Raw genomic sequence first — 21,632 nt, forward strand, 5'->3', positions numbered from 1 at the left:
AAAATCATAACACAATTGTTGTTGCCAAAATACAACAATCTGTTTTTTTTTTTTTTTTGTAAGAAAGAGAATACTATTTGTGCGTGGTTGATCAGTGGTCCTAAGGCCTCGTGAGCGTTTGAGAGTTTTGTCACCAACACCCACTGAGAGTCTCGTCGCCAATGCACTGGGAGTCTCATCACCGGTGCTAGGAGTCTAAAGAACGAGGGAATCCGTTGAACAGGCAAGTTTGATGTTCAATGGGTCTGGTGATCTAGTAGAATCTGATGATCTGGTGGGTCTGGTGAATTTGGTGATGATCTGGTGGTCTAATGATTTGGTGCCAAGATAACTGAGTGGCCACAAGATAACCGAGTTGTGCCCTGGGATACTGAGTGCCCAGGATAAGCATCCCAACTATGTCTCTGCATAGCTTTAGCTTTCTCGAGTAACAACCTTTGTTAACATGTTAGCTGGATTCTCCTTTGTATGGATCTTTACTATTCTGAACAGTTGTTGATCCATCACTTCGCGTATCCAATGATAGCGAATATCAATGTGCTTTGTACGGGAATGATACATTGAATTCTTGCTCAAATCTAGAGCACTTTGACTATCATAATGTATCTTGTAGTCTTCTTGCATGATCCTTAATTCTTGGAGAAATGGCTTTAACCACAACATTTCTTTCCCACCTTCTACTACTACAATATGTTTAGCTTCTGTTGTGGATAGAGCAACACATTTCTGTAATATTGATTGTTATGAAACGACTCCCCTACAAAAGTGTAGAGAAATCCTGAAGTAGATTTTCTACCATCAAGATCTCCTGCCATATTTGCATCCGTTATACCCTTCCAAGATTTGATCAGTTCCCCCGTAGCAAAGACATTTTTTTTGTGTATCTTTTAAGTAACTGAGAATCCATTTGACTGCCTCCCAATGTTCATTTCCAAGGTTAGAGAGAAAATGACTCACTTTACCCAATACGTGAGCAATATCTGGTCTGATACATACCATTGCATACATCAGGCTTCCTACTACTGAAGAATATGGTTTTAATGATATCTCCTCTATCTCTTTCTTGGATAAGGGGCACAAACTCTTACTCAACTTGATGTTGTGCATATTGAACTTCTTAATCACCTGTTCAATATACTTCTCCTGGGATAGCTATAACTTTATATTCTTTCTGTCTCGAACTATATGCATTCCTAAAATGTGTTGAGCTGGTCCCAAGTCCTTCATGTCAAAGGACTTGAGAGAGTTCCTTTTTAGCTGTTTGATTTTCGTTACATCTTGTCCCATAATCAATATATCGTCTACATATAGTAAAAGAGTAATGAAGTTCCCATCAGGAAATCTCTGAATATACACATTGATCTATGGCAATTTGCTTGTAACCTTGACTTACCATGCACGAGTCAAAACTTCTTGTACCACTACTTTGGTGCTTGCTTCAGACCATACAAGCACTTCTTTAGCTTGCAAACGAGGTTCTTATTTGAAACCTCAAAACATTCTGCTGCTGCATGTAGATTTCTTCATTCAAGTCTCCATGAAGAAATATTGTCTTGACATTCATCTATTTAAGCTTTAGGTTCAACCTGGCTACCAAGCCAAGAATGACTCTTATTGAAGTTGTTGTTTCATGGATACAACATAAATTTGTAGAATGGAAACGTCGTCTTCAAGCCACCTGAGCCTGCAAAAATAAGAAAATAGTCAGAAGGCGCAGGGAAGTCCCCACGCAAACACTCTGATGCTTAAGTTAGACATTGAGTATGATGAAAGAGACTGCAATAAAATAATATCAAAGACCTCTCCCCCATTTCAAGAATGAATGACTCTTTATTTATAGAGAAATATGGAATGATTCAAAATGTAACAGAATAATGATTCTTGTAGATAACGCCTATCTTAATGGATGACGTTTATCTTGTCCTTTTTAGAGATAGAATTTAAAATGACACCCTTATTTGTAACCTCCCATTGGAGTAGATGTATAATTCAGAGGTGCTATAACACTATTCAAGGTTACAAATTGATAATTTAACACCCCAAAATAGTAAGTCCCTTTGGAAATGCTCTAACTCAATTATGATAAGTTGTATAATTAATTTAAAAGTATATAATTTAGTATTATAATTAAAATAATAAAAAAATTGAATAATCATAAAAAAAAACGTAAAAATATAAAAACAAAAATTACCCATCATTAAGTTACAAGCAGAATTGGATTGGCATAAATACAATAGCTATGTTTGCTAAATATTAAACACCCTGAATGAAACTTAAGCCACAAAATTTGTATAAACATCAAGGTAATACAACAAGATTATATATAAAATGGCTACAATTCCAAAGTGTAAGCAAATTCCAATTTTTTATCTTTTACGAACAAAGACACAAAAGTAGCTCTTGGGACACAGGTCAACTGATTGATCCACGATAAGTTAAGATTTACAATAATAGGTCGTGAGTTCAATTCTTTAACCTGTACAGTAAGGCAAAATTTCCACTTACAATTTATTTTCTTTGTCAAAATTGAAGGCACGAGCGACGAGAGACCATATAAAGACAATAATATCAAGACACAAAAAAAAGTACATATTATTTTAAGATCATCATTGTTCTTGGGATTTTAGAACACTCGATGGGACATAGGGGAATGTATATGTATGTATGAGCTGACATCTGCAATTGCGTCCCAATGAAAGAGTTAAACACTAAATTTGATACTTCCTCTAACTACTGGCTATTAAAGATAATTATGGGGATTTTACACTTTTTGTTAATTAGTTTAACAAATATTCCTTATAAATGAAAACAAACAAATAAAATCCGATGCGGTGGATGACAAGAGCCACAAGAATATTGTCACGAAACCTTAAACATGCAAGACACGTCCAGGTTCAACGAACCCAAAGCAACCCCTATATATGTATATATTAGCCGTCCCCAGTCCCCACTGCCTTTAGTAATTAAGCTTCATCATTTCATCCAACAAATTAATCCGCCATTCATATACATTGGGGGTTTAATTACAAGCTTAATTAGGATTAATCCGCAGCAGTCATGGGAGAGGTGGATCCGGCTTTCATCCAACCAGCCGAACACAGGCCCAAGCTGTCCTTCACTGAAGCCCAAGGCATCCCATTCATCGACCTCAACAGCAGCAGTTACACCGCCACGGAAGATCTGGTGGCAGAGATTAGGGCCGCCTGCAAGAACTGGGGGTTCTTCCAAGTGATCAACCATGCGGTGCCGCCAGAGACGCGCCAGAAGCTGGAGACGGCGGCAAGGAGGTTCTTCGCACAGCCGCCGGAGGAGAAGAGGAAGGTGAAGAGAGACAAGGCGAATCCGCAGGGTTACTATGACACTGAGCTCACCAAGAATGTCCGTGACTGGAAGGAGGTGCTTGATTTCACTGTCAAGAACCCTACTATTCTTCCGGCTTCGCTTGATCCCGCCGATGGAGAGCTCCGCCAGCTAGTTAACAGATGGCCGGAGAATCTTCCCGAGTTGAGGTAACGTTCAAATTGTCTTGGAAATGAATTAATTTAAAACATATTAGGGATAACAGGAACTGCCATTGATGACTAACAAGAACAGCCATTGATAACCAGGGAGGCGTTTGAAGAATATGCTGGCGAAATGGAGAAACTGTCCCACAAGCTACTCCGACTCATCTCCCTGAGCCTGGGCTTGCAGGAGAATCGCCTGAGCTGCTTCTTCAACGACCACACGAGCTACATCCGGCTGAACCACTACCCGCCTTGCCCAATCCCCCACCTGGCGCTGGGCGTCGGCCGCCACAAGGATGGCGGCGCCTTGACCGTCCTCTCCCAAGACGAAGTCGGAGGGCTGGAAGTGAAGCGCAAGGCCGACGGCGAATGGGTCCGAGTCCGGCCAACCCCCAAGGCTTTCATCATCAACGTGGGCGACATCATTCAGGTGTGGAGCAACGAGGAGTACGAGAGTGTGGAGCATAGAGTGATGGTGAATTCGGAAAATGAGAGGTTTTCCATTCCGTTCTTCTTCAATTCGGACCACAGTGTGATGGTGGAACCATTGAAGGAGCTCGTGATGGAGCAAAGCCCCGCGAAGTACAGGCCCTACAATTGGGGTAAGTTCCTTGCCAATAGGAAGCTCAGTAACTTCAAGAACCTTAGCGTCGACAACGTCCAAATCCATCATTTCAGGATCCAGGAGTCATCTTCTTGAACCATGAAATTCAACCGTTACAAAAGAATATGTGTAACACCCCATCTCCTAGAACTGCCCGAGAAGAGGTGCTATGGGGAAAATAAAATAAACTAACTGATAATCTAAAATCTGATACCATGACTGAACATCTCAATCAATTGGAATAAAAACTCTTAGTCAATACAAACTGAAATGCATAAACTCTTACTGAGGGACAATCCCTCAACTGAAATATAAAATAAGATCTAATCTAAGAAAACTCTATAGAACTCAACAGACTCCCAGACATCTTTTATCTTGAGCGGCTCCACGTACACACACTACTGAACACTGCTGCTAGGCCCCACATCTGATACTCCCTTGCTAGAACCTGGAGGGGTGAAGAGTACAAGGTGAGCTACAAAAGCTCAGCAAGTAATAAGCTGGAAAGAATACTGAAGCTGAATCGAAGAATATCGATATTGATAAATAACTGACTAAACTTGTACTGTATAATCACTGTCTGATTGCATTCATAAAAATGTAATGCACATAAATTGTAAACTAAATGCAGGTATGCAACTTTGGCTCATAGGCCCACATAATCTGATAATACATACCTGTCTGATCTGAAACCTGCATACATAAAAACTGTAAGCACATACTGTGGGCAAAGCCCCTAGCCCCCTGGTTGCCACCAAGCGAGCAACTCATAAACTGAGCTGAAACTGAAACTGATGGGATCCCCGCGGACAAGCCGCCTAGCGCGCATAATGCAATGCAATGCTCACATAAATACTGGCACACGATATGTAGTGCTCCATATAAAGTCATGCTCAATGCTCATACCAAAATGTATGCACATAATCTCACAAAATAATGCTGATCATGTCAAAATAAAATAATGCTAAACATGATATGATCTTCATCTATATATTGGAATACAAAGATTCTATGAATTATGATTTATGGTATGGGTATGATTAACTTGTCATGTTCTGGCTTATGAATTCAATGTTGGAATGTATTGAATACATTGATTGAATTAAACTTGAATTAGGACTCACTGGAAGCTAAATTAGATTTCTGGAAAAGTCATCCGGATATCAAAAAGGATATCAGGATAAGAAGAAAGACATCCAGATATGAAGAAGGCTCATCCGGATACACTGACATTCAAAGAAGAAGCTATTCGGATATGCTGGGAAGCATTCGGATATGAACTAGGACATCCGGATATGATTTTGGTCCTCCGGATATCTCACTGATGCATTCAGATATAACTGGGGACTATTCGAATGAAAAATTCAACTTTTGAGGGAGGCATCCAGATATCAGGCGAGACATCTGGATATTATCTTGACCTTTTCGGATGTATAAACAAACCATTCGGATATCATACTTAAAGAACTTTAGATACATCCGGATACGATACAAGGTATCCGGATATTAGAACTTAGAGTAATAGAACTTGCAATCCAAAATGGATAAGGATTAATAGAACTTGCAATCCAAAATGGATAAGGATTACTAGAACTTGCAATCCAAAATGGATGAGGATTAATAGAACTTGCAATCCAAAATGGATAAGGATTACTGGAACTTGCAATCCAAAATGGATGAGGATTAATAGAACTTGCAATCCAAAAAGGATAAGGATTTATAGAACTTGCAATCCAAAATGGATAAGGATTATTGGAACTTGCAATCCAAAATGGATAAGGATTACTAGAACTTGCAATCCAAAATGGATGAGGATTAATAGAACTTGCAATCCAAAATGGATTAGGATTACTAGAACTTGCAATCCAAAATGGATAAGGATTAATGGAACTTGCAATCCAAAATGGATAAGGATTAATGAAACTTGCTCATAACTTCACTGTTATACGCATATATATATATATACGTCTCTGCTTACTGATATAAAATCTAAGAACTCAATGAAGAACTGGAATAATCTAAAAAACTGATATAAACCTGTAATGGAAGGGATTACAGGAAGAATACTTGCCTGATAGAACTCTCTGATTGAACCCTGGAGCGATCCTGAAGACTCTAGCAAGCCTTTGTTATCTCTTGGCCTCTTGGTTCTTCACATGGCATGAAGAAAAGCTAAGCTAATGGGCTCTATATATAGACATAAAGTCCTAAATCTCTTTCCTTTTATAACTTGGAATCCCTCTCCCAATTGAACTTTGAGACTCTGAAAACCTTCTCCTATTGGGACTAGGAGACTCTTAATCCAATTCCATCTCATACATGGATCCTCATTCTTCTTTAAATACATAGTCCCACTTAATTAATAATAATACAAAAATTATTATTAAAACTCTCAAATAATAATAAAACTCCAAAATTACCTTCATGCCCTTGCATTTAATTTCTACAAAATAAATGCCATTTAAATGCTATTTAAATATTATTCTCTCCATTAAAAATCTAAATTGCCACCTTGGCAAATTCCTTTAACTCTAACATTAAAAAGAAATAAATGCTATTCTTTTCCTTCAAAATCTCTAAATTGCCACATTAAATAATTAATTGACAAAATCTCTTAATCAATACTTCAATAATTAATTAAATAATTCCTGAATAAATACTGGGCCCTCTAATGGGTCGTTACAATTTCTCCCCTCCTTAAAAGAATTTGGTCCTCCAAATTCGTACTTGGTTACTCAAACAACGAGGGGTAAAGACTCCTCATCTCTTCTTCTTATTCTCACATCGCCTCTTCTGATGAGTGTTGCTGCCATTGAACCTTAACAAGAGGAATTGATCGGTTCCTCAAAATCTTTTCTTTTCGCTCTAGAATACTGGTAGGCATCTCTTCATAAGACACATCTTCTCTAACTTTAAGAGTTTGAAAATCAATTACAAGCTGAGGATCTGGCACATACTTCCTCAACATCGAAACATGAAACATGTTATGAACATGGGACAACTGAGGTGGCAAAGCTAACTCATATGCCAAAGTCCCTATCAGTCTCAAAATTTCAAACGAACCAATGTAATGGGGACAAATCTACAAACTCCTTTAATAGGCATGACTCTCAACCAAACATGGTCGCCTACCTCAAACTTGAGGTCTCGTCGTCTCTTATCTGCATAGCTCTTCTGTCTGTCTTGGGCTATTTTCATTATAGCTTTGATAACTCGAATCTTTTCTGATGCCTGCTCAATAATTTCAGGACATAATAAAGTCCTATCACCAATCTCTTCCCAACATATTGGCGATCGACATGGTCGCCCATACAAAGCCTCTTACGGACATTCCAATACTTGAATAGAAACTATTATTATAGGCAAATTTTACCAAAGGTAGATACTCATCCCAACTACCTTGGAAATATAGAACACAAGCTCTTAACATGTTCTCGAGAGTCCTAATAGTCCTTTTTGACTGGCTATTTGTCTGCGGATGAAATACTGTATAAACTTCAACTGAGATCCCAATGCCTCATGCAAAGCTCCCCAAAAATGAGAATTAAAATGAGGATCTTGATCTGATACAATGCTGGACGAAACACCGTGTCACTTCACGATCTCCTCAATATAAATTCTTACAAATCTATTCAATGGATAAGTCTTCTTGATAGGCAGAAAATGAGCTGATTTAGTCAAACGATCAACAATCACCCATATAGCATCGTAGCCTCTAGTCATCCTGGGTAACTCATCATAAAATCCATAGCAAATTATCCCACTTCCACTCTAGAATAGGTAATGGAACTAATAAACCTACAGGTTTCTAATGTTCCGCTTTAACTTGTTGGCATACTGAACACTGTGAAACATAATTGGCTACATCTTTCTTCATACCACTCCACCAATACTGCCGCTTTAGGTCGTGGTATATCTTCGCAACACCTGGATGAATAGTGTAACAACTCTTGTGTGCTTCATTCAAAATCTCTTTTTTAAGATTCCCATCATCGGGTATACAAATACGTCCTTGAAATAAGAGTATACCATCACTTCGTAGAGTATATCCCAAAGGAGAAAATTTCTTAATATTTGCTAAAATCTACGCCAACTTCTCATCTTTTGATTGTTGGTTCTTGAGTAAAACAAATAACTTGGGTTGTATTCTCATGTAAGCACAACTCATCACTGTACTATCCTCTGGGGCTGAAATAGATAGAGCATTCAATTTTTTTTTTTTTTTTCAAATAACTTCCATTCTTGAACCATCATTGTAGCTATAAAAGCTCATCGCCTACTCAAGGCATCGGCTATTACATTAACCCTTCCTGGATGATATAGAATCTCATAGTCGAAGTCTTTAAATAACTCGACACAACGTCTTTTTCTCATGTTCAATTCTTTCTGGGATAAGAGATAATGTAGACTCTTATGATCTCTATAAATCTCAACCTTCTCACCATATAAATAGTGTCTCCACATCTTTAATGCAAATACTGCCGCTATCAACTCTAAATCATGAGTAGGGTAGTTCACCTCGTGTTTCTTCAATTATCTGGAAGCATAAGCATTAACTCGACCTTCTTACATCAATACGCATCCCAATCCTGAATGGGAGATATCACCATAAATGGAATATTTCTCTCCACTTCTTAGAATGGCTAAAACTAGTGCAGTAGTCAACTTTTGCTTTAATTCTTGGAAAGCACATTCAATCGTGACATTCCATTCAAACTTCTCTCCTTTCCTTGTTATTTTAGTCATAGGGGAAGATAAACAAACAAATCCCTCAATGAATCGCCTATAATAGCCTGCAAGACCTAAAAAGCTAAGTATCTTTGCCACTATCGTCGGCCTCGACTAATCCATAACTGTTTTAATCTTGTCTGGATCCACTGAAATACCGTCTCCAGACACCACATGACCTAGAAATCTAATCTGAGTGAGCCAAAACTCACACTTACTGAACTTGACATACAGTTGCTTTTCTCTGAGCCTCTATAGTACTGAAGTAAGATGCTCTATATGCTCCTTTACACTGGGTGAGTAACTAAAATATCATCTATGAAGACAATAATGAAGCAATCTCGGTACTCACGTAGAACTCGATTCATCAAATCCATGAAAACAGCTGGAGCATTCATTAACCCAAATGGCATCATCACAAACTCATAGTGTCCTTAGTGAGTCCTGAAAGCAATCTTCTGAATATCATTATCTCTGACTCGCAGCTGGTGGTATCCTGATATCAAATCTATTTTCGAGAATACCTTAGCTCCTCACAACTGGTCTAATAAATCATCCACTCGACGTAAAGGATACTTGTTCTTCACTGTCACCTAATTCAACTTGCAATAATCTATGAACAACCTTAAAGATCCATCTTTCTTCCTTACGAACAATACTGGTGCACCCTCATGGGGATGAACTAGGTTAGATAAAACCCTTTTTCTATTAATTCTTCTAACTGGGCTTTCAACTCCTTTAGCACATTAGGTGCCATTCGATATGGAGCCTTAGAGATAGGAAGTGTACCAAGCAATAACTCAATAATAAACTTTGCTCCTCTCCGAGGAGGTAATCCTGATAATTCATTAAGGAAACATCTGAGAAATCTTGTACTACTGGCACCTCAAACAAGTTCCTCTTGCTTCCCTCATCCGAGGTAACAAAAACTAGGTAAACTTCACATCTATCATGCATCAACTTCTCTACTTTCATCACTGAGATCATAGGAATCGTAGCCATAGGCTTAACTCCTTTATATATCTGAACTGGCTGTCGAGGTAGATCAAATTCAATAATCTTCTATCGACGGTCAACTCTTGCATAATGTCGTGATAACCAATCCATGCCAAGGATCAAATCAAAATCCCTAACATCAAGAATTTCTAAGTCTCCAAATAACTTCTTATCATGTACCTCGATCTCGCAATTTTCAAACATTTCTCTTGATAGCATATGCTTGCTGAACTACTGTGGCATGATCCACACTCTGAGCTCCTCCAAAAGCGTGGCAAATATCAACACGCAATCCTCTCTGAGATTTAATAGCCTTCTTAGCTTTAGTGGACACTAACTCTGAGGCCTATCTAGTCAAGGCTGTAAACTCTCCCTCACCTTGGGCCACTGTCTTGGTACCTTACACTAACTCAACGAACTCAAAAACTTTCTAGTCCTTGACCCATGCTGGGTAATAAGCGTCATTGAACACTTGTTAAAATTCGACCCATGTGGGTTCTTGATTAGAAAACCTTTGGCGGACAGTCTTCCACCACCTCTCAGCATCGCCTCTAAATAAGAATGTGTTACGTCGCACTCGGCGATCATCTGTACCATCGATAGCATCCAATTCTCAACTGCTGCTGCATATGTGCCTCCTTAGAACGCTGGTGGTCGAAAGGCCATGAAATCCTTTAATAGCTGGCTCCCTGAATATGCCTCCACAACTAGAGTTGTTGGAGCGACTGACTTATCGCCTCTACTACCTCCTACTTCTTGGGGAACTTGTGATTCCCTTACCTGATTAGTAACTAGGGTATCTACCACCCTTATCAATCTTGCTAATATACCTTGCATCTCGACCATTCCTTATCGTAGATCACTACTAGACTCCCCTGGCAAATCAGGCGTGGATACTGGAACTTCAACTAGAATAGAAACAGCCTGACTGCGAGTACGGGGCCGTCCTCTTCTATTAATCATCTTTTTGCATCACCACTTAGGGTTAGAATACTACTAATTGGGCCAACATATCTAATTAATGGACACAAGTCCTAACTCAACCCGACATCCTATGTGTGTACGGGAGACTCCTCAAAACACTACTCTGATACCAATACTGTAACACCCCCTCTCCTAGAACTGCCCGAGAAGAGGTGCTACGGGGAAAATAAAATAAACTAACTGATAATCTAAAATCTGATACCATGACTGAACATCTCAATCAATTGGAATAAAAACTCTTAGTCAATACAAACTGAAATGCATAAACTCTTACTGAGGGACAATCTCTCAACTGAAATATAAAATAAGATCTAATCTAAGAAAACTCTATAGAACTCAACAGACTCCCAGACATCTTTTATCTTGAGCGGCTCCACGTACACACACTACTGAACACTGCTGCTAGGCCCCACATCTGATACTCCCCTGCTAGAACCTAGAGGGGTGAAGAGTACAAGGTGAGCTACAAAAGCTCAGCAAGTAATAAGCTGGAAAGAATACTGAAGCTGAATCGAAGAATATCGATACTGATAAATAACTGACTAAACTTGTACTGTATAATCACTGTCTGATTGCATTCATAAAAATGTAATGCACATAAATTGTAAACTAAATGCAGGTATGCAACTTTGGCTCATAGGCCCACATAATCTGATAATACATACCTGTCTGATCTGAAACCTGCATACATAAAAACTGTAAGCACATACTGTGGGCAAAGCCCCTAGCCCCCTGGTTGCCACCAGGCGAGCAACTCATAAACTGAGCTGAAACTGAAACTGATGGGATCCCCGCGGACAAGCCGCCTAGCGCGCATAATGCAATGCAATGCTCACAAAAATGCTGGCACACGATATGTAGTGCTCCATATAAAGTCATGCTCAATGCTCATACCAAAATGTATGCACATAATCTCACAAAATAATGCTGATCATGTCAAAATAAAATAATGCTGAACATGATATGATCTTCATCTATATATTGGAATACAAAGATTCTATGAATTATGATTTATGGTATGGGTATGATTAACTTGTCATGTTCTGGCTTATGAATTCAATGTTGGAAGGTATTGAATACATTGATTGAATTAAACTTGAATTAGGACTCACTGGAAGCTAAATTAGATTTTTGGAAAAGTCATCCGGATATCAGAAAGGATATCAGGATAAGAAGAAAGACATCCAGATATGAAGAAGGCTCATCCGGATACACTGACATTCAAAGAAGAAGCTATTCGGATATGCTGGGAAGCATTCGGATATGAACTAGGACATCCGGATATGATTTTGGTCCTCCGGATATCTCACTGATGCATTCAGATATAACTGGGGACTATTCGAATGAAAAATTCAACTTTTGAGGGAGGCATCCAGATATTAAGCGAGACATCTGGATATTATCTTGACCTTTTCGGATGTATAAACAAACCATTCGGATATCATACTTGAAGAACTTTAGATACATCCGGATACGATACAAGGTATCCGGATATTAGAACTTAGAGTAATAGAACTTGCAATCCAAAATGGATAAGGATTAATAGAACTTGCAATCCAAAATGGATAAGGATTACTGGAACTTGCAATCCAAAATGGATGAGGATTAATAGAACTTGCAATCCAAAATGGATAAGGATTACTGGAACTTGCAATCCAAAATGGATGAGGATTAATAGAACTTGCAATCCAAAATAGATAAGGATTAATGAAACTTGCAATCCAAAATGGATAAGGATTACTGGAACTTGCAATCCAAAATGGATGAGGATTAATAGAACTTACAATCCAAAATGGATGAGGATTAATAGAACTTGCAATCCAAAATGGATGAGAATTAATGGAACTTGCAATCCAAAATGGATCAGGATTAATAAAACTTGCTCATAACTTCACTGTTATATGCATATATATATATACATCTCTGCTTACTGATATAAAATCTGAGAACTCAATGAAGAACTGGAATAATCTGAAAAACTGATATGAACCTGTAATGGAATGGATTACAGGAAGAATACTTGCCTGATAGAACTCTTTGATAGAACCCTGGAGCGATCCTGAAGACTCTAGCAAGCCTCTGCTATCTCTTGGCCTTTCTATTCTTCACACAGTGTGAAGAAAAGCTAAGCTAATGGGCTCTATATATAGACATAAAGTCCTAGATCTCTTTCCTTTTATAACTTGGAATCCCTCTCCCAATTGAATTTTGAGACTTTCAAACCTTCTCCTATTGGGACTAGGAGACTCTTAATCCAATTCCATCTCATACCTGGATTCTCATTCTTCTTTAAATACATAGTCCCACTTAATTAATAATAATACAAAAATTATTATTAAAAACTCTCAAATAATAAAACTCCAAAATTACCTTCATGCTCTTGCATTTAATCCACAAAATAAATGCCATTTAAATGCTATTTAAATACTATTATCTCAATTAAAAATCTAAATTGCCACCTTGGCAAATTCCTTTAACTCCAATATTAAAAAGAAATAAATTCTATTCTTTTCCTTTAAAATCTCTAAATTGCCACATTAAATAATTAATTGGCAAAATCTCTTAATCAATGCTTCAATAATTAATTAAATAATTTCTGAATAAATACTGGGCCCTCTAATGGGTCGTTACAATTTCTCCCCTCCTTAAAAGAATTTGGTCCTCCAAATTCGTACTTGGTTACTCAAACAATGAGGGGTAAAGCTCCTTATCTCTTCTTCTAATTCTCACGTTACCTCTTCTGACAAGTGACGTTGCCATTGCACTTTTACAAGAGGAATTGATCAATCCCTCAAAATCCTTTCTCTTCACTCTAGAATACTGATAGGCATCTCTTCATAAGACACATCTTCTCTAACTTCAAGAGTCTGAAAATCAATTACAAGCTGAGGATCTGGCACATACTTCCTCAACATCGAAACATGAAACATGTTATGAACATGGGACAACTGAGGTGGCAAAGCTAACTCATATGCCAAAGTCCCTATCAGTCTCAAAATCTCAAATGGACCAATGTAACGAGGACTAAGCTTCCTTGTTACGCCAAATCTGTAAACTCCTTTAATAGGCATGACCCTTAACCAAACATGGTCGCCTACCTCAAACTTGAGGTCTTGATGTCGCTTATCTGCATAGCTCTTCTGTCTGTCTTGGGCTATTTTCATTCTAGCTTTGATAACTTGAATCTTTTCTGACGTCTGCTTGACAATTTTTAGGACCTAATAAAGCCTATCACCAATCTCTTCCCAACATATCGGCGATCGACATGGTCGCCCATACAAAGCCTCATACGGTGACATTCCAATACTTGAATGGAAACTATTAATGCAGGAAAATTCCACCAAAGGTGGATACTCATCCCAACTACCTTGAAAATCTAGAACATAAGCTCTCAACATGTTCTCGAGAGTCCTAATAGTCCTCTTTGATTGGCTATTTGTCTGCGAATGAAATACTGTATAAACTTCAACTGAGATCCCAATGCCTCATGCAAAGCTCCCCAAAAATGAGAATTAAAATGAGGATCTTGATCTGATGCAATGCTGGATGGAACACCGTGTAACTTCACGATCTCCTCAATATAAATTCTAGCAAATCTATTCATTGGATAAGTCTTCTTAATAGGGAGAAAATGTGCTGATTTAGTCAAACAATCGACAATCACCCATATAGCATCATAGCCTCTAGTAGTCCTGGGTACCCATCACAAAATCCATAGCAATATTATGCCACTTCCATTCTGGAATAGGTAATGGAAGTAATAAACCTGCGACTTTTAACGTTCCACTTTATCTTGCTGTCATACTGAACACTGTGAAACATATCTACCTACATCTTTCTTCATACCACTTCACTAATACTGACGCTTAAGGTCCTGGTGCATTTTCACAACACATAAATGGAATAACAACTTTTAAGTGCCAAAATCTCTTACCTAAGATTTCCATCATCGAGTATACAAATACGTCCTTGAAATAAGAGTATACCATCACTTCGTAGAGTATATCCCAAAGGAGAAAGTTTCTCAATATCTGCTAAAATCTGTGCCAACTTTTCATCTTTTGAATGTTGGTTCTTGAGTAAAACAAATAACTCGGGTTGTATTCTCATGTAAGCACAACTCATCACTGTACTATCCTCTGGAGCTGAAATAGATAAAACACTTAATTGCTCAAATAACTTCTATTCTTGAACCATCATCGTAGCCATAAAAGCTCCTTGCCGACTCAAAGTATCGACTACTATGTTAACCCTTCCTGGATGATATATAATCTCTCAGTCGAGGTCTTTAAATAACTCGACCCAACGTCTCTGCCTCATGTTCAATTCTTTCTGGGATAGAAGAAAATGTAAACTCTTATGATCTCTATAAATCTCAACCTTCTCACCATATAAATAGTGTCGCCAAATCTTCAATGCAAATACTACCGCTGCTAACTCCAAATCATGAGTGCGGTAGTTCACTTCGTGTTTCTTCAATTGTCTGGATGCATAAGCATTAACTCAACCTTATTTCATCAATACGCAACCCAAACCTAAATGGAAAACATTTCTATAAATGGGATATTTCTCTCAACTTCTTGATGTAGCTAAGACTGGTGTAGTAGTCAACTTCTGCTTTAACTCTTGGAAAGCATGTTCACACGCATCATTCCATTCCAACTTCTCTCATTTCCTTGTTATCTTAGTCATAGGGGAAGATAAACGAACAAATCTCTCAATGAATTGCCTATAATAGCTTGCAAGACCTAGAAAACTACGTATCTTTGTCACTATCATAGGTCTCGGCCAATCCATAACTGCTTTAGTCCTGTCTAGATCTACTGAAATGCCATCTCCAAACACCACATGGCCTAGAAATCCAATCTGAGTGAGCCAGAACTCACACTTACTAAACTTGGCATATAATTGCTTCTCTCTAAGCCTCTGCAATACTATAGTAAGATGCTTCGTATTCTCCTCTACACTGGGTGAGTAACTAGAATATCATCTATGAAGACAGTAATGAAACGATCTATGTACTCACACAAAACTTGATTCATCAAATCCATGAAAACAACTGGAGCATTCGCTAACCCAAATGGCATCACTACAAACTCATAGTGTCCTTAGTGAGTCCTGAAAGCAATCTTCTGAATATCATTATCTCTAACTCGCAGCTGGTGGTATCCTGATATCAAATCTATCTTCGAGAATACCTTAGCTCCTCACAACTGGTCTAATAAATCATCCATTCGACGTAAATGATACTTGTTCTTCACTGTCACCTGATTCAACTTGCAATAATCTATGCACAACCCTAAAGATCCATCTTTCTTCCTTACGAACAATATTGGTACACCCCATAGGGATGAACTAGGTTGGATAAAACCCTTTTTCTATTAATTCTTCTAACTAGGTCCTTAACTCCTTTAGCTTATTAGGTGCCATTCGATATGGAGCCTTAGAAATAGGCTGTATACCAAGCAATAACTCAATAGGAAACTCTGCTCCTCTCCGAGGAGGTAATCCTGATAATTCATTAAGGAAACATCTGAGAAATCTTGTACTACTGGCACCTCAAACAACTTTCTCTTGCTTCCCTCATCTGAGGTAACAAAAACTAGGTAAGTTTCACATCCATTACACATCAGCTTCTCTACTTTCATCTTTGAAATCATAGGAATCGTAGCCATAGGCTTGACTCCTCTATCTATCTGAACTGGCTGTCGAGGTAAACTCTTGCATAATGCCGTGACAATCAATCCATGCCAAGGATCAAATCAAAATCCCTAACATCAAGAATTCCTAAGTCTCCAAATAACTTCTTATCATGTACCTCGATCTCACAATTCTCAAACATTTCTCTTGATAGCATATGCTTGCTGAATTACCGTGGTATAATCCACACTCTAAACTCCTCCAAAAGCGTGGCAAATATCAACACGCAATTCTCTCTGAAATTTAGCAGCCTTCTTTGCTTCAGTGGATACCAACTCTGAGACCTATCTAGTCAAGGCTGTAAACTCTGCCTCACTTTGGGCCACTGTCTTGATACCTTACACCAACTCATCAAACTCAAAAACTTTTTGGTCCTTGACCCATGCTGAATAATAAGCATCATTGAACACTTGCTAAAATTCGACCCATGTGGGTTCTTGATTACCAACCTCTGGCGGGTGGTCTTCCACCATCTCTCGACATCGCCTCTAAACAAGAATGTGCTAAGTCGGACTCGGCGATCGTCCATACAATCGATAGCATCAAATTCTCAACTGCTGCTGCATATGTGCCTCCTTGGAACGCTGGTGGTCGAAAGGCCATGAAACCCTTTAATAGCTGGCTCCCTGTATCTGCCTCCACAGCTAGAGTTGTTGGAGCAACTGACTTATCGACTCTACTACCTCCTACTTCTTGGGGAACTTGTGATTCCCTTACCTGATTAGTAACTAGGGTATCTATCACTCTTATCAATCTTGCTAACATACCTTGCATCTCGACCATTCCCTATCGTAGATCGCGACTAGACTCTCCTGGTGAGCCTGGTGTGGATACTAGAACCTCAACTTGCATAAAAGCAGTTTGACTGCGAGTACGGGGTCATCCACATCTATTACTCATCTTTCTGCATCACCACTTAGGGTTAGAATACTGTTAATTGGGGCAACATGTCTAACTGATGGACACAAGTCCTAACTCTACCCAACATCCTATGTGTGTACGGGAGACTCAAAAACCTGCTCTAATACCAATACTGTAACACCCCCTCTCCTAGAACTGCCCAAGAAGAGGTGCTACTAGGGAAAATAAAATAAACTGGCTGATAAACTGAAATCTGATACCATAAATGATATCTCAATCAACTGAAATAAAAACTCTGAGTCAATACAAACTGAAAAGCACAAACTCTATCTAAGGGACAATCCCTCAACTGAAATATAAAATAGATCTAATCTAAGAAAACTCTATAGAACTCAACAGACTCCCAGACATCTTTTATCTTGAGCGGCTCCACGTACACACACTACTGAATACTGCTGCTAGGCCTCACATCTGATACTCCCCTGCTAGAACCTGGAGGGGTGAAGAGTACAAGGTGAGCTACAAAAGCTCAGCAAGTAATAAGCTGGAAAGAATACTGAAGCTGAATCGAAGAATATCGATACTGATAAATAACTGACTAAACTTGTACTGTATAATCATTGTCTGATTGCATTCATAAAAATGTAATGCACATAAATTGTAAACTAAATGCAGGTATGCAACTTTGGCTCATAGGCCCACATAATCTGATAATACATACCTGTCTGATCTGAAACCTGCATACATAAAAACTGTAAGCACATACTGTGGACAAAGCCCCTAGCCCCCTGGTTGCCACCAGGCGAGCAACTCATAAACTGAGCTGAAACTGAAACTGATGGGATCCCCGCGGACAAGCCGCCTAACGCGCATAATGCAATGCAATGCTCACATAAATGCTGACACACGATATGTAGTGCTCCATATAAAGTCATGCTCAATGCTCATACCAAAATGTATGCACATAATCTCACAAAATAATGCTGATCATGTTATAATAAAATAATATTGAACATGATATGATCTTCATCTATATATTGGAATATAAAGATTCTATGAATTATGATTTATGGTACGGGTATGATTAACTTATCATGTTCTGGCTTATGAATTCAATGTTGGAATGTATTGAATACATTGATTGAATTAAACTTGAATTAGGACTCACTGGAAGCTAAATTAGATTTCTGGAAAAGTCATCCGGATATCAGAAAGGATATCAGGATAAGAAGAAAGACATCCAGATATGAAGAAGGCTCATCCGGATACACTGACATTCAAAGAAGAAGCTATTCGGATATGCTGGGAAGTATTCGGATATGAACTAGGACATCCGGATATGATTCTGGTCATCTGGATATCTCACTGATGCATTCGGATATAACTGGGGACTATTTGAATGAAAAATTCAACTTTTGAGGGAGGCATCCGGATATCAGGCGAGACATCTGGATATTATCTTGACCTTTCCGGATGTATAAACAAACCATTCTGATATCATACTTGAAGAACTTTAGATACATCCGGATACGATACAAGGTATCCGGATATTAGAACTTAGAGTAATAGAACTTGCAATCCAAAATGGATAAGGATTAATAGAACTTGCAATCCAAAATGGATAAGGATTAATAGAACTTGCAATCCAAAATGGATAAGGATTACTGGAACTTGCAATCCAAAATGGATGAGGATTAATAGAACTTGCAATCCAAAATGGATAAGGATTACTGGAACTTGCAATCCAAAATGGATGAGGATTAATAGAACTTGCAATCCAAAATGGATAAGGATTAATGAAACTTGCAATCCAAAATGGATAAGGATTACTGGAACTTGCAATCCAAAATGGATGAGGATTAATAGAACTTGCAATCCAAAATGGATGAGAATTAATGGAACTTGCAATCCAAAATGGATCAGGATTAATAAAACTTGCTCATAACTTCACTGTTATATGTATATATATATATATATACATCTCTGCTTACTAATATAAAATCTGAGAACTCAATGAAGAACTGGAATAATCTGAAAAACTGATATGAACCTGTAATGGAATGGATTACAGGAAGAATACTTGCCTGATAGAACTCTTTGATCGAACCCTGGAGCGATCCTGAAGACTCTAGCAAGCCTCTGCTATCTCTTGGCCTTTCTATTCTTCACACGGTGTGAAGAAAAGCTAAGCTAATGGGCTCTATATATAGACATAAAGTCCTAGATCTCTTTCCTTTTATAACTTGGAATCCCTCTCCCAATTGAATTTTGAGACTTTCAAACCTTCTCCTATTGGGATTAGGAGACTCTTAATCCAATTCCATCTCATACATGGATTCTCATTCTTCTTTAAATACATAGTCCCACTTAATTAATAATAATACAAAAATTATTATTAAAAACTCTCAAATAATAAAACTCCAAAATTACCTTCATGCTCTTGCATTTAATCCACAAAATAAATGCCATTTAAATGCTATTTAAATTCTATTATCTCAATTAAAAATCTAAATTGCCACATTGGAAAATTCCTTTAACTCCAATATTAAAAAGAAATAAATGCTATTCTTTTCCTTTAAAATCTCTAAATTGCCACATTAAATAATTAATTGGCAAAATCTCTTAATCAATGCTTCAATAATTAATTAAATAATTCCTGAATAAATACTGGGCCCTCTAATGGGTCGTTACAACAGTGGTAACACTTGTATGTCAACTTTCTTCCATCTGTGGATTTAGCCCTACTTTTGCGTCTTTCTTTCCCCTTGCCTCGACTACTTCATTGTTGTCTCCCTCGATTCTCTATTACAAGGGCATGAGTCTAGTTCGTGCTCATGTCCTTTCTTCTAACTTCTTTGTTGAACAGGAAATCCTTAACCATGGTCATGGTAAGTTTTCCATTTGCGACCGAATTGCTGAGAGAGACTACTATCGTCTCCCAGCTATCAGGAAGAGAATTGAGTAATAGAAGCGTTTGTGTTTCATCCCCAAACGACATCTCTACATATGACAATTGGTTTACCAGGCTCTGGAACTCACTAGTGTGCTCGGCAACTGAAGTTCCACTATTCAACTTCAGATTAACTAATCGCCATATTAACAAGGCTTTGTTTCGAGCGATCTTGGCCTGGTACATTTCCTCCAACTTCATCTAGAGGGCATGTGCCTCTGCCTCTTGTGCTACATGGTGGAAGTCACTATGATCAATCCATTGCCAGATTTGACCGATAGTTTTTCTGTTTAATTTCTTCTACTCTACTGCTTTGGAAGGATCAAGGTTTACACTTTTTAATTCTAGAGGATCATACAAATCTCTACAACTAAGGAGATCTTCCATTTGAGGTTTCTATAATGTGTAGTTGGTGGAAGTGAGCTTTATCATAGCTCCCGATGATGTTGTCTCCTCCATTCACAATAACTTGTTCAAAAATAAAGTTGAATCTCCCAAAACGAAGTGCATCGTTGCGTCTAGAAGGGTCGAAAATGGCATATTTGACTTTTTGGGGGTCAAATTCCAATTTGTAGAAAATTCAGGGGCTAAAATGTAATTTATGAAAGTTTAGGGGTTAAAATGCAATTTCACAAAGTTATAGGGGCTAAAGTGTAATTTCTGAAAGTTCAGGGGCTAAAATGCAATTTCAAAAAGTTCAGAGGTCAAAGTGTAATTTCAAAAAGTTCAGGGGCTAAAATGAAATTTCAAAAAGTTTAGAGGTCAAAGTATAATATCAAAACACTTTAGGGATTAACCTGCAATTTTGCCAAAGTCGTATTCTGACGTGGCAGCCACATGGCGGCTGACGTGGTAAACCAATTGGCATGGCTGCTGGCGTGATGGATGACATGGCACTGATGTGGTCATCTTTAACCTCCAAACGGTACGTGTGGCACGTGAAGGCCATGCGTAGCTCTTTAGGCGATGCGTGCGGCGTCGTCTTGACCTGCTGAAAGCACCAATGTGCTCATCTTGGTACAAGGAGTCTATTGGTATGATCAAAATACCAATTGGAGGTTTTCAAAAATTCTGAGTTTGAAGAACATAGGCTCTATTCTTGAATTTCCTTATCTAGCACTCAAATCTGATGCTCTGACACCACTTGTTGGGTATCCAAAGATCATTCACAAATGACAGAAGAGATATAATTGAGAGAAAATCAATCTATTTCATTGGAATATAAATATAGAAAAATACACAAAACTCTCTGTTACAAAAAACTCTCATAAACTCTCTCACTCTCTGGATCCTCTCAAGCTGG

At 38.2% G+C, this 21,632-nt stretch overlaps 1 protein-coding gene across 1 annotated transcript; it reads left to right on the forward strand.

The window, feature by feature from the left end:
- The first annotated feature begins 3,057 nt into the window (after positions 1–3,057).
- On the forward strand, positions 3,058–4,206 carry LOC127808331 (protein DMR6-LIKE OXYGENASE 1-like). The gene is made up of 2 exons (XM_052346837.1): positions 3,058–3,509; positions 3,609–4,206. The coding sequence occupies exons 1-2, from the start codon at positions 3,058–3,060 to the stop codon at positions 4,204–4,206; spliced, it is 1,050 nt and encodes a 349-aa protein (XP_052202797.1).
- Positions 4,207–21,632: the final 17,426 nt, after the last annotated feature.

The sequence above is a fragment of the Diospyros lotus genome, chromosome 1 (genome assembly GCF_014633365.1).
Source record: "Diospyros lotus cultivar Yz01 chromosome 1, ASM1463336v1, whole genome shotgun sequence".
Taxonomy (NCBI): domain Eukaryota; kingdom Viridiplantae; phylum Streptophyta; class Magnoliopsida; order Ericales; family Ebenaceae; genus Diospyros; species Diospyros lotus.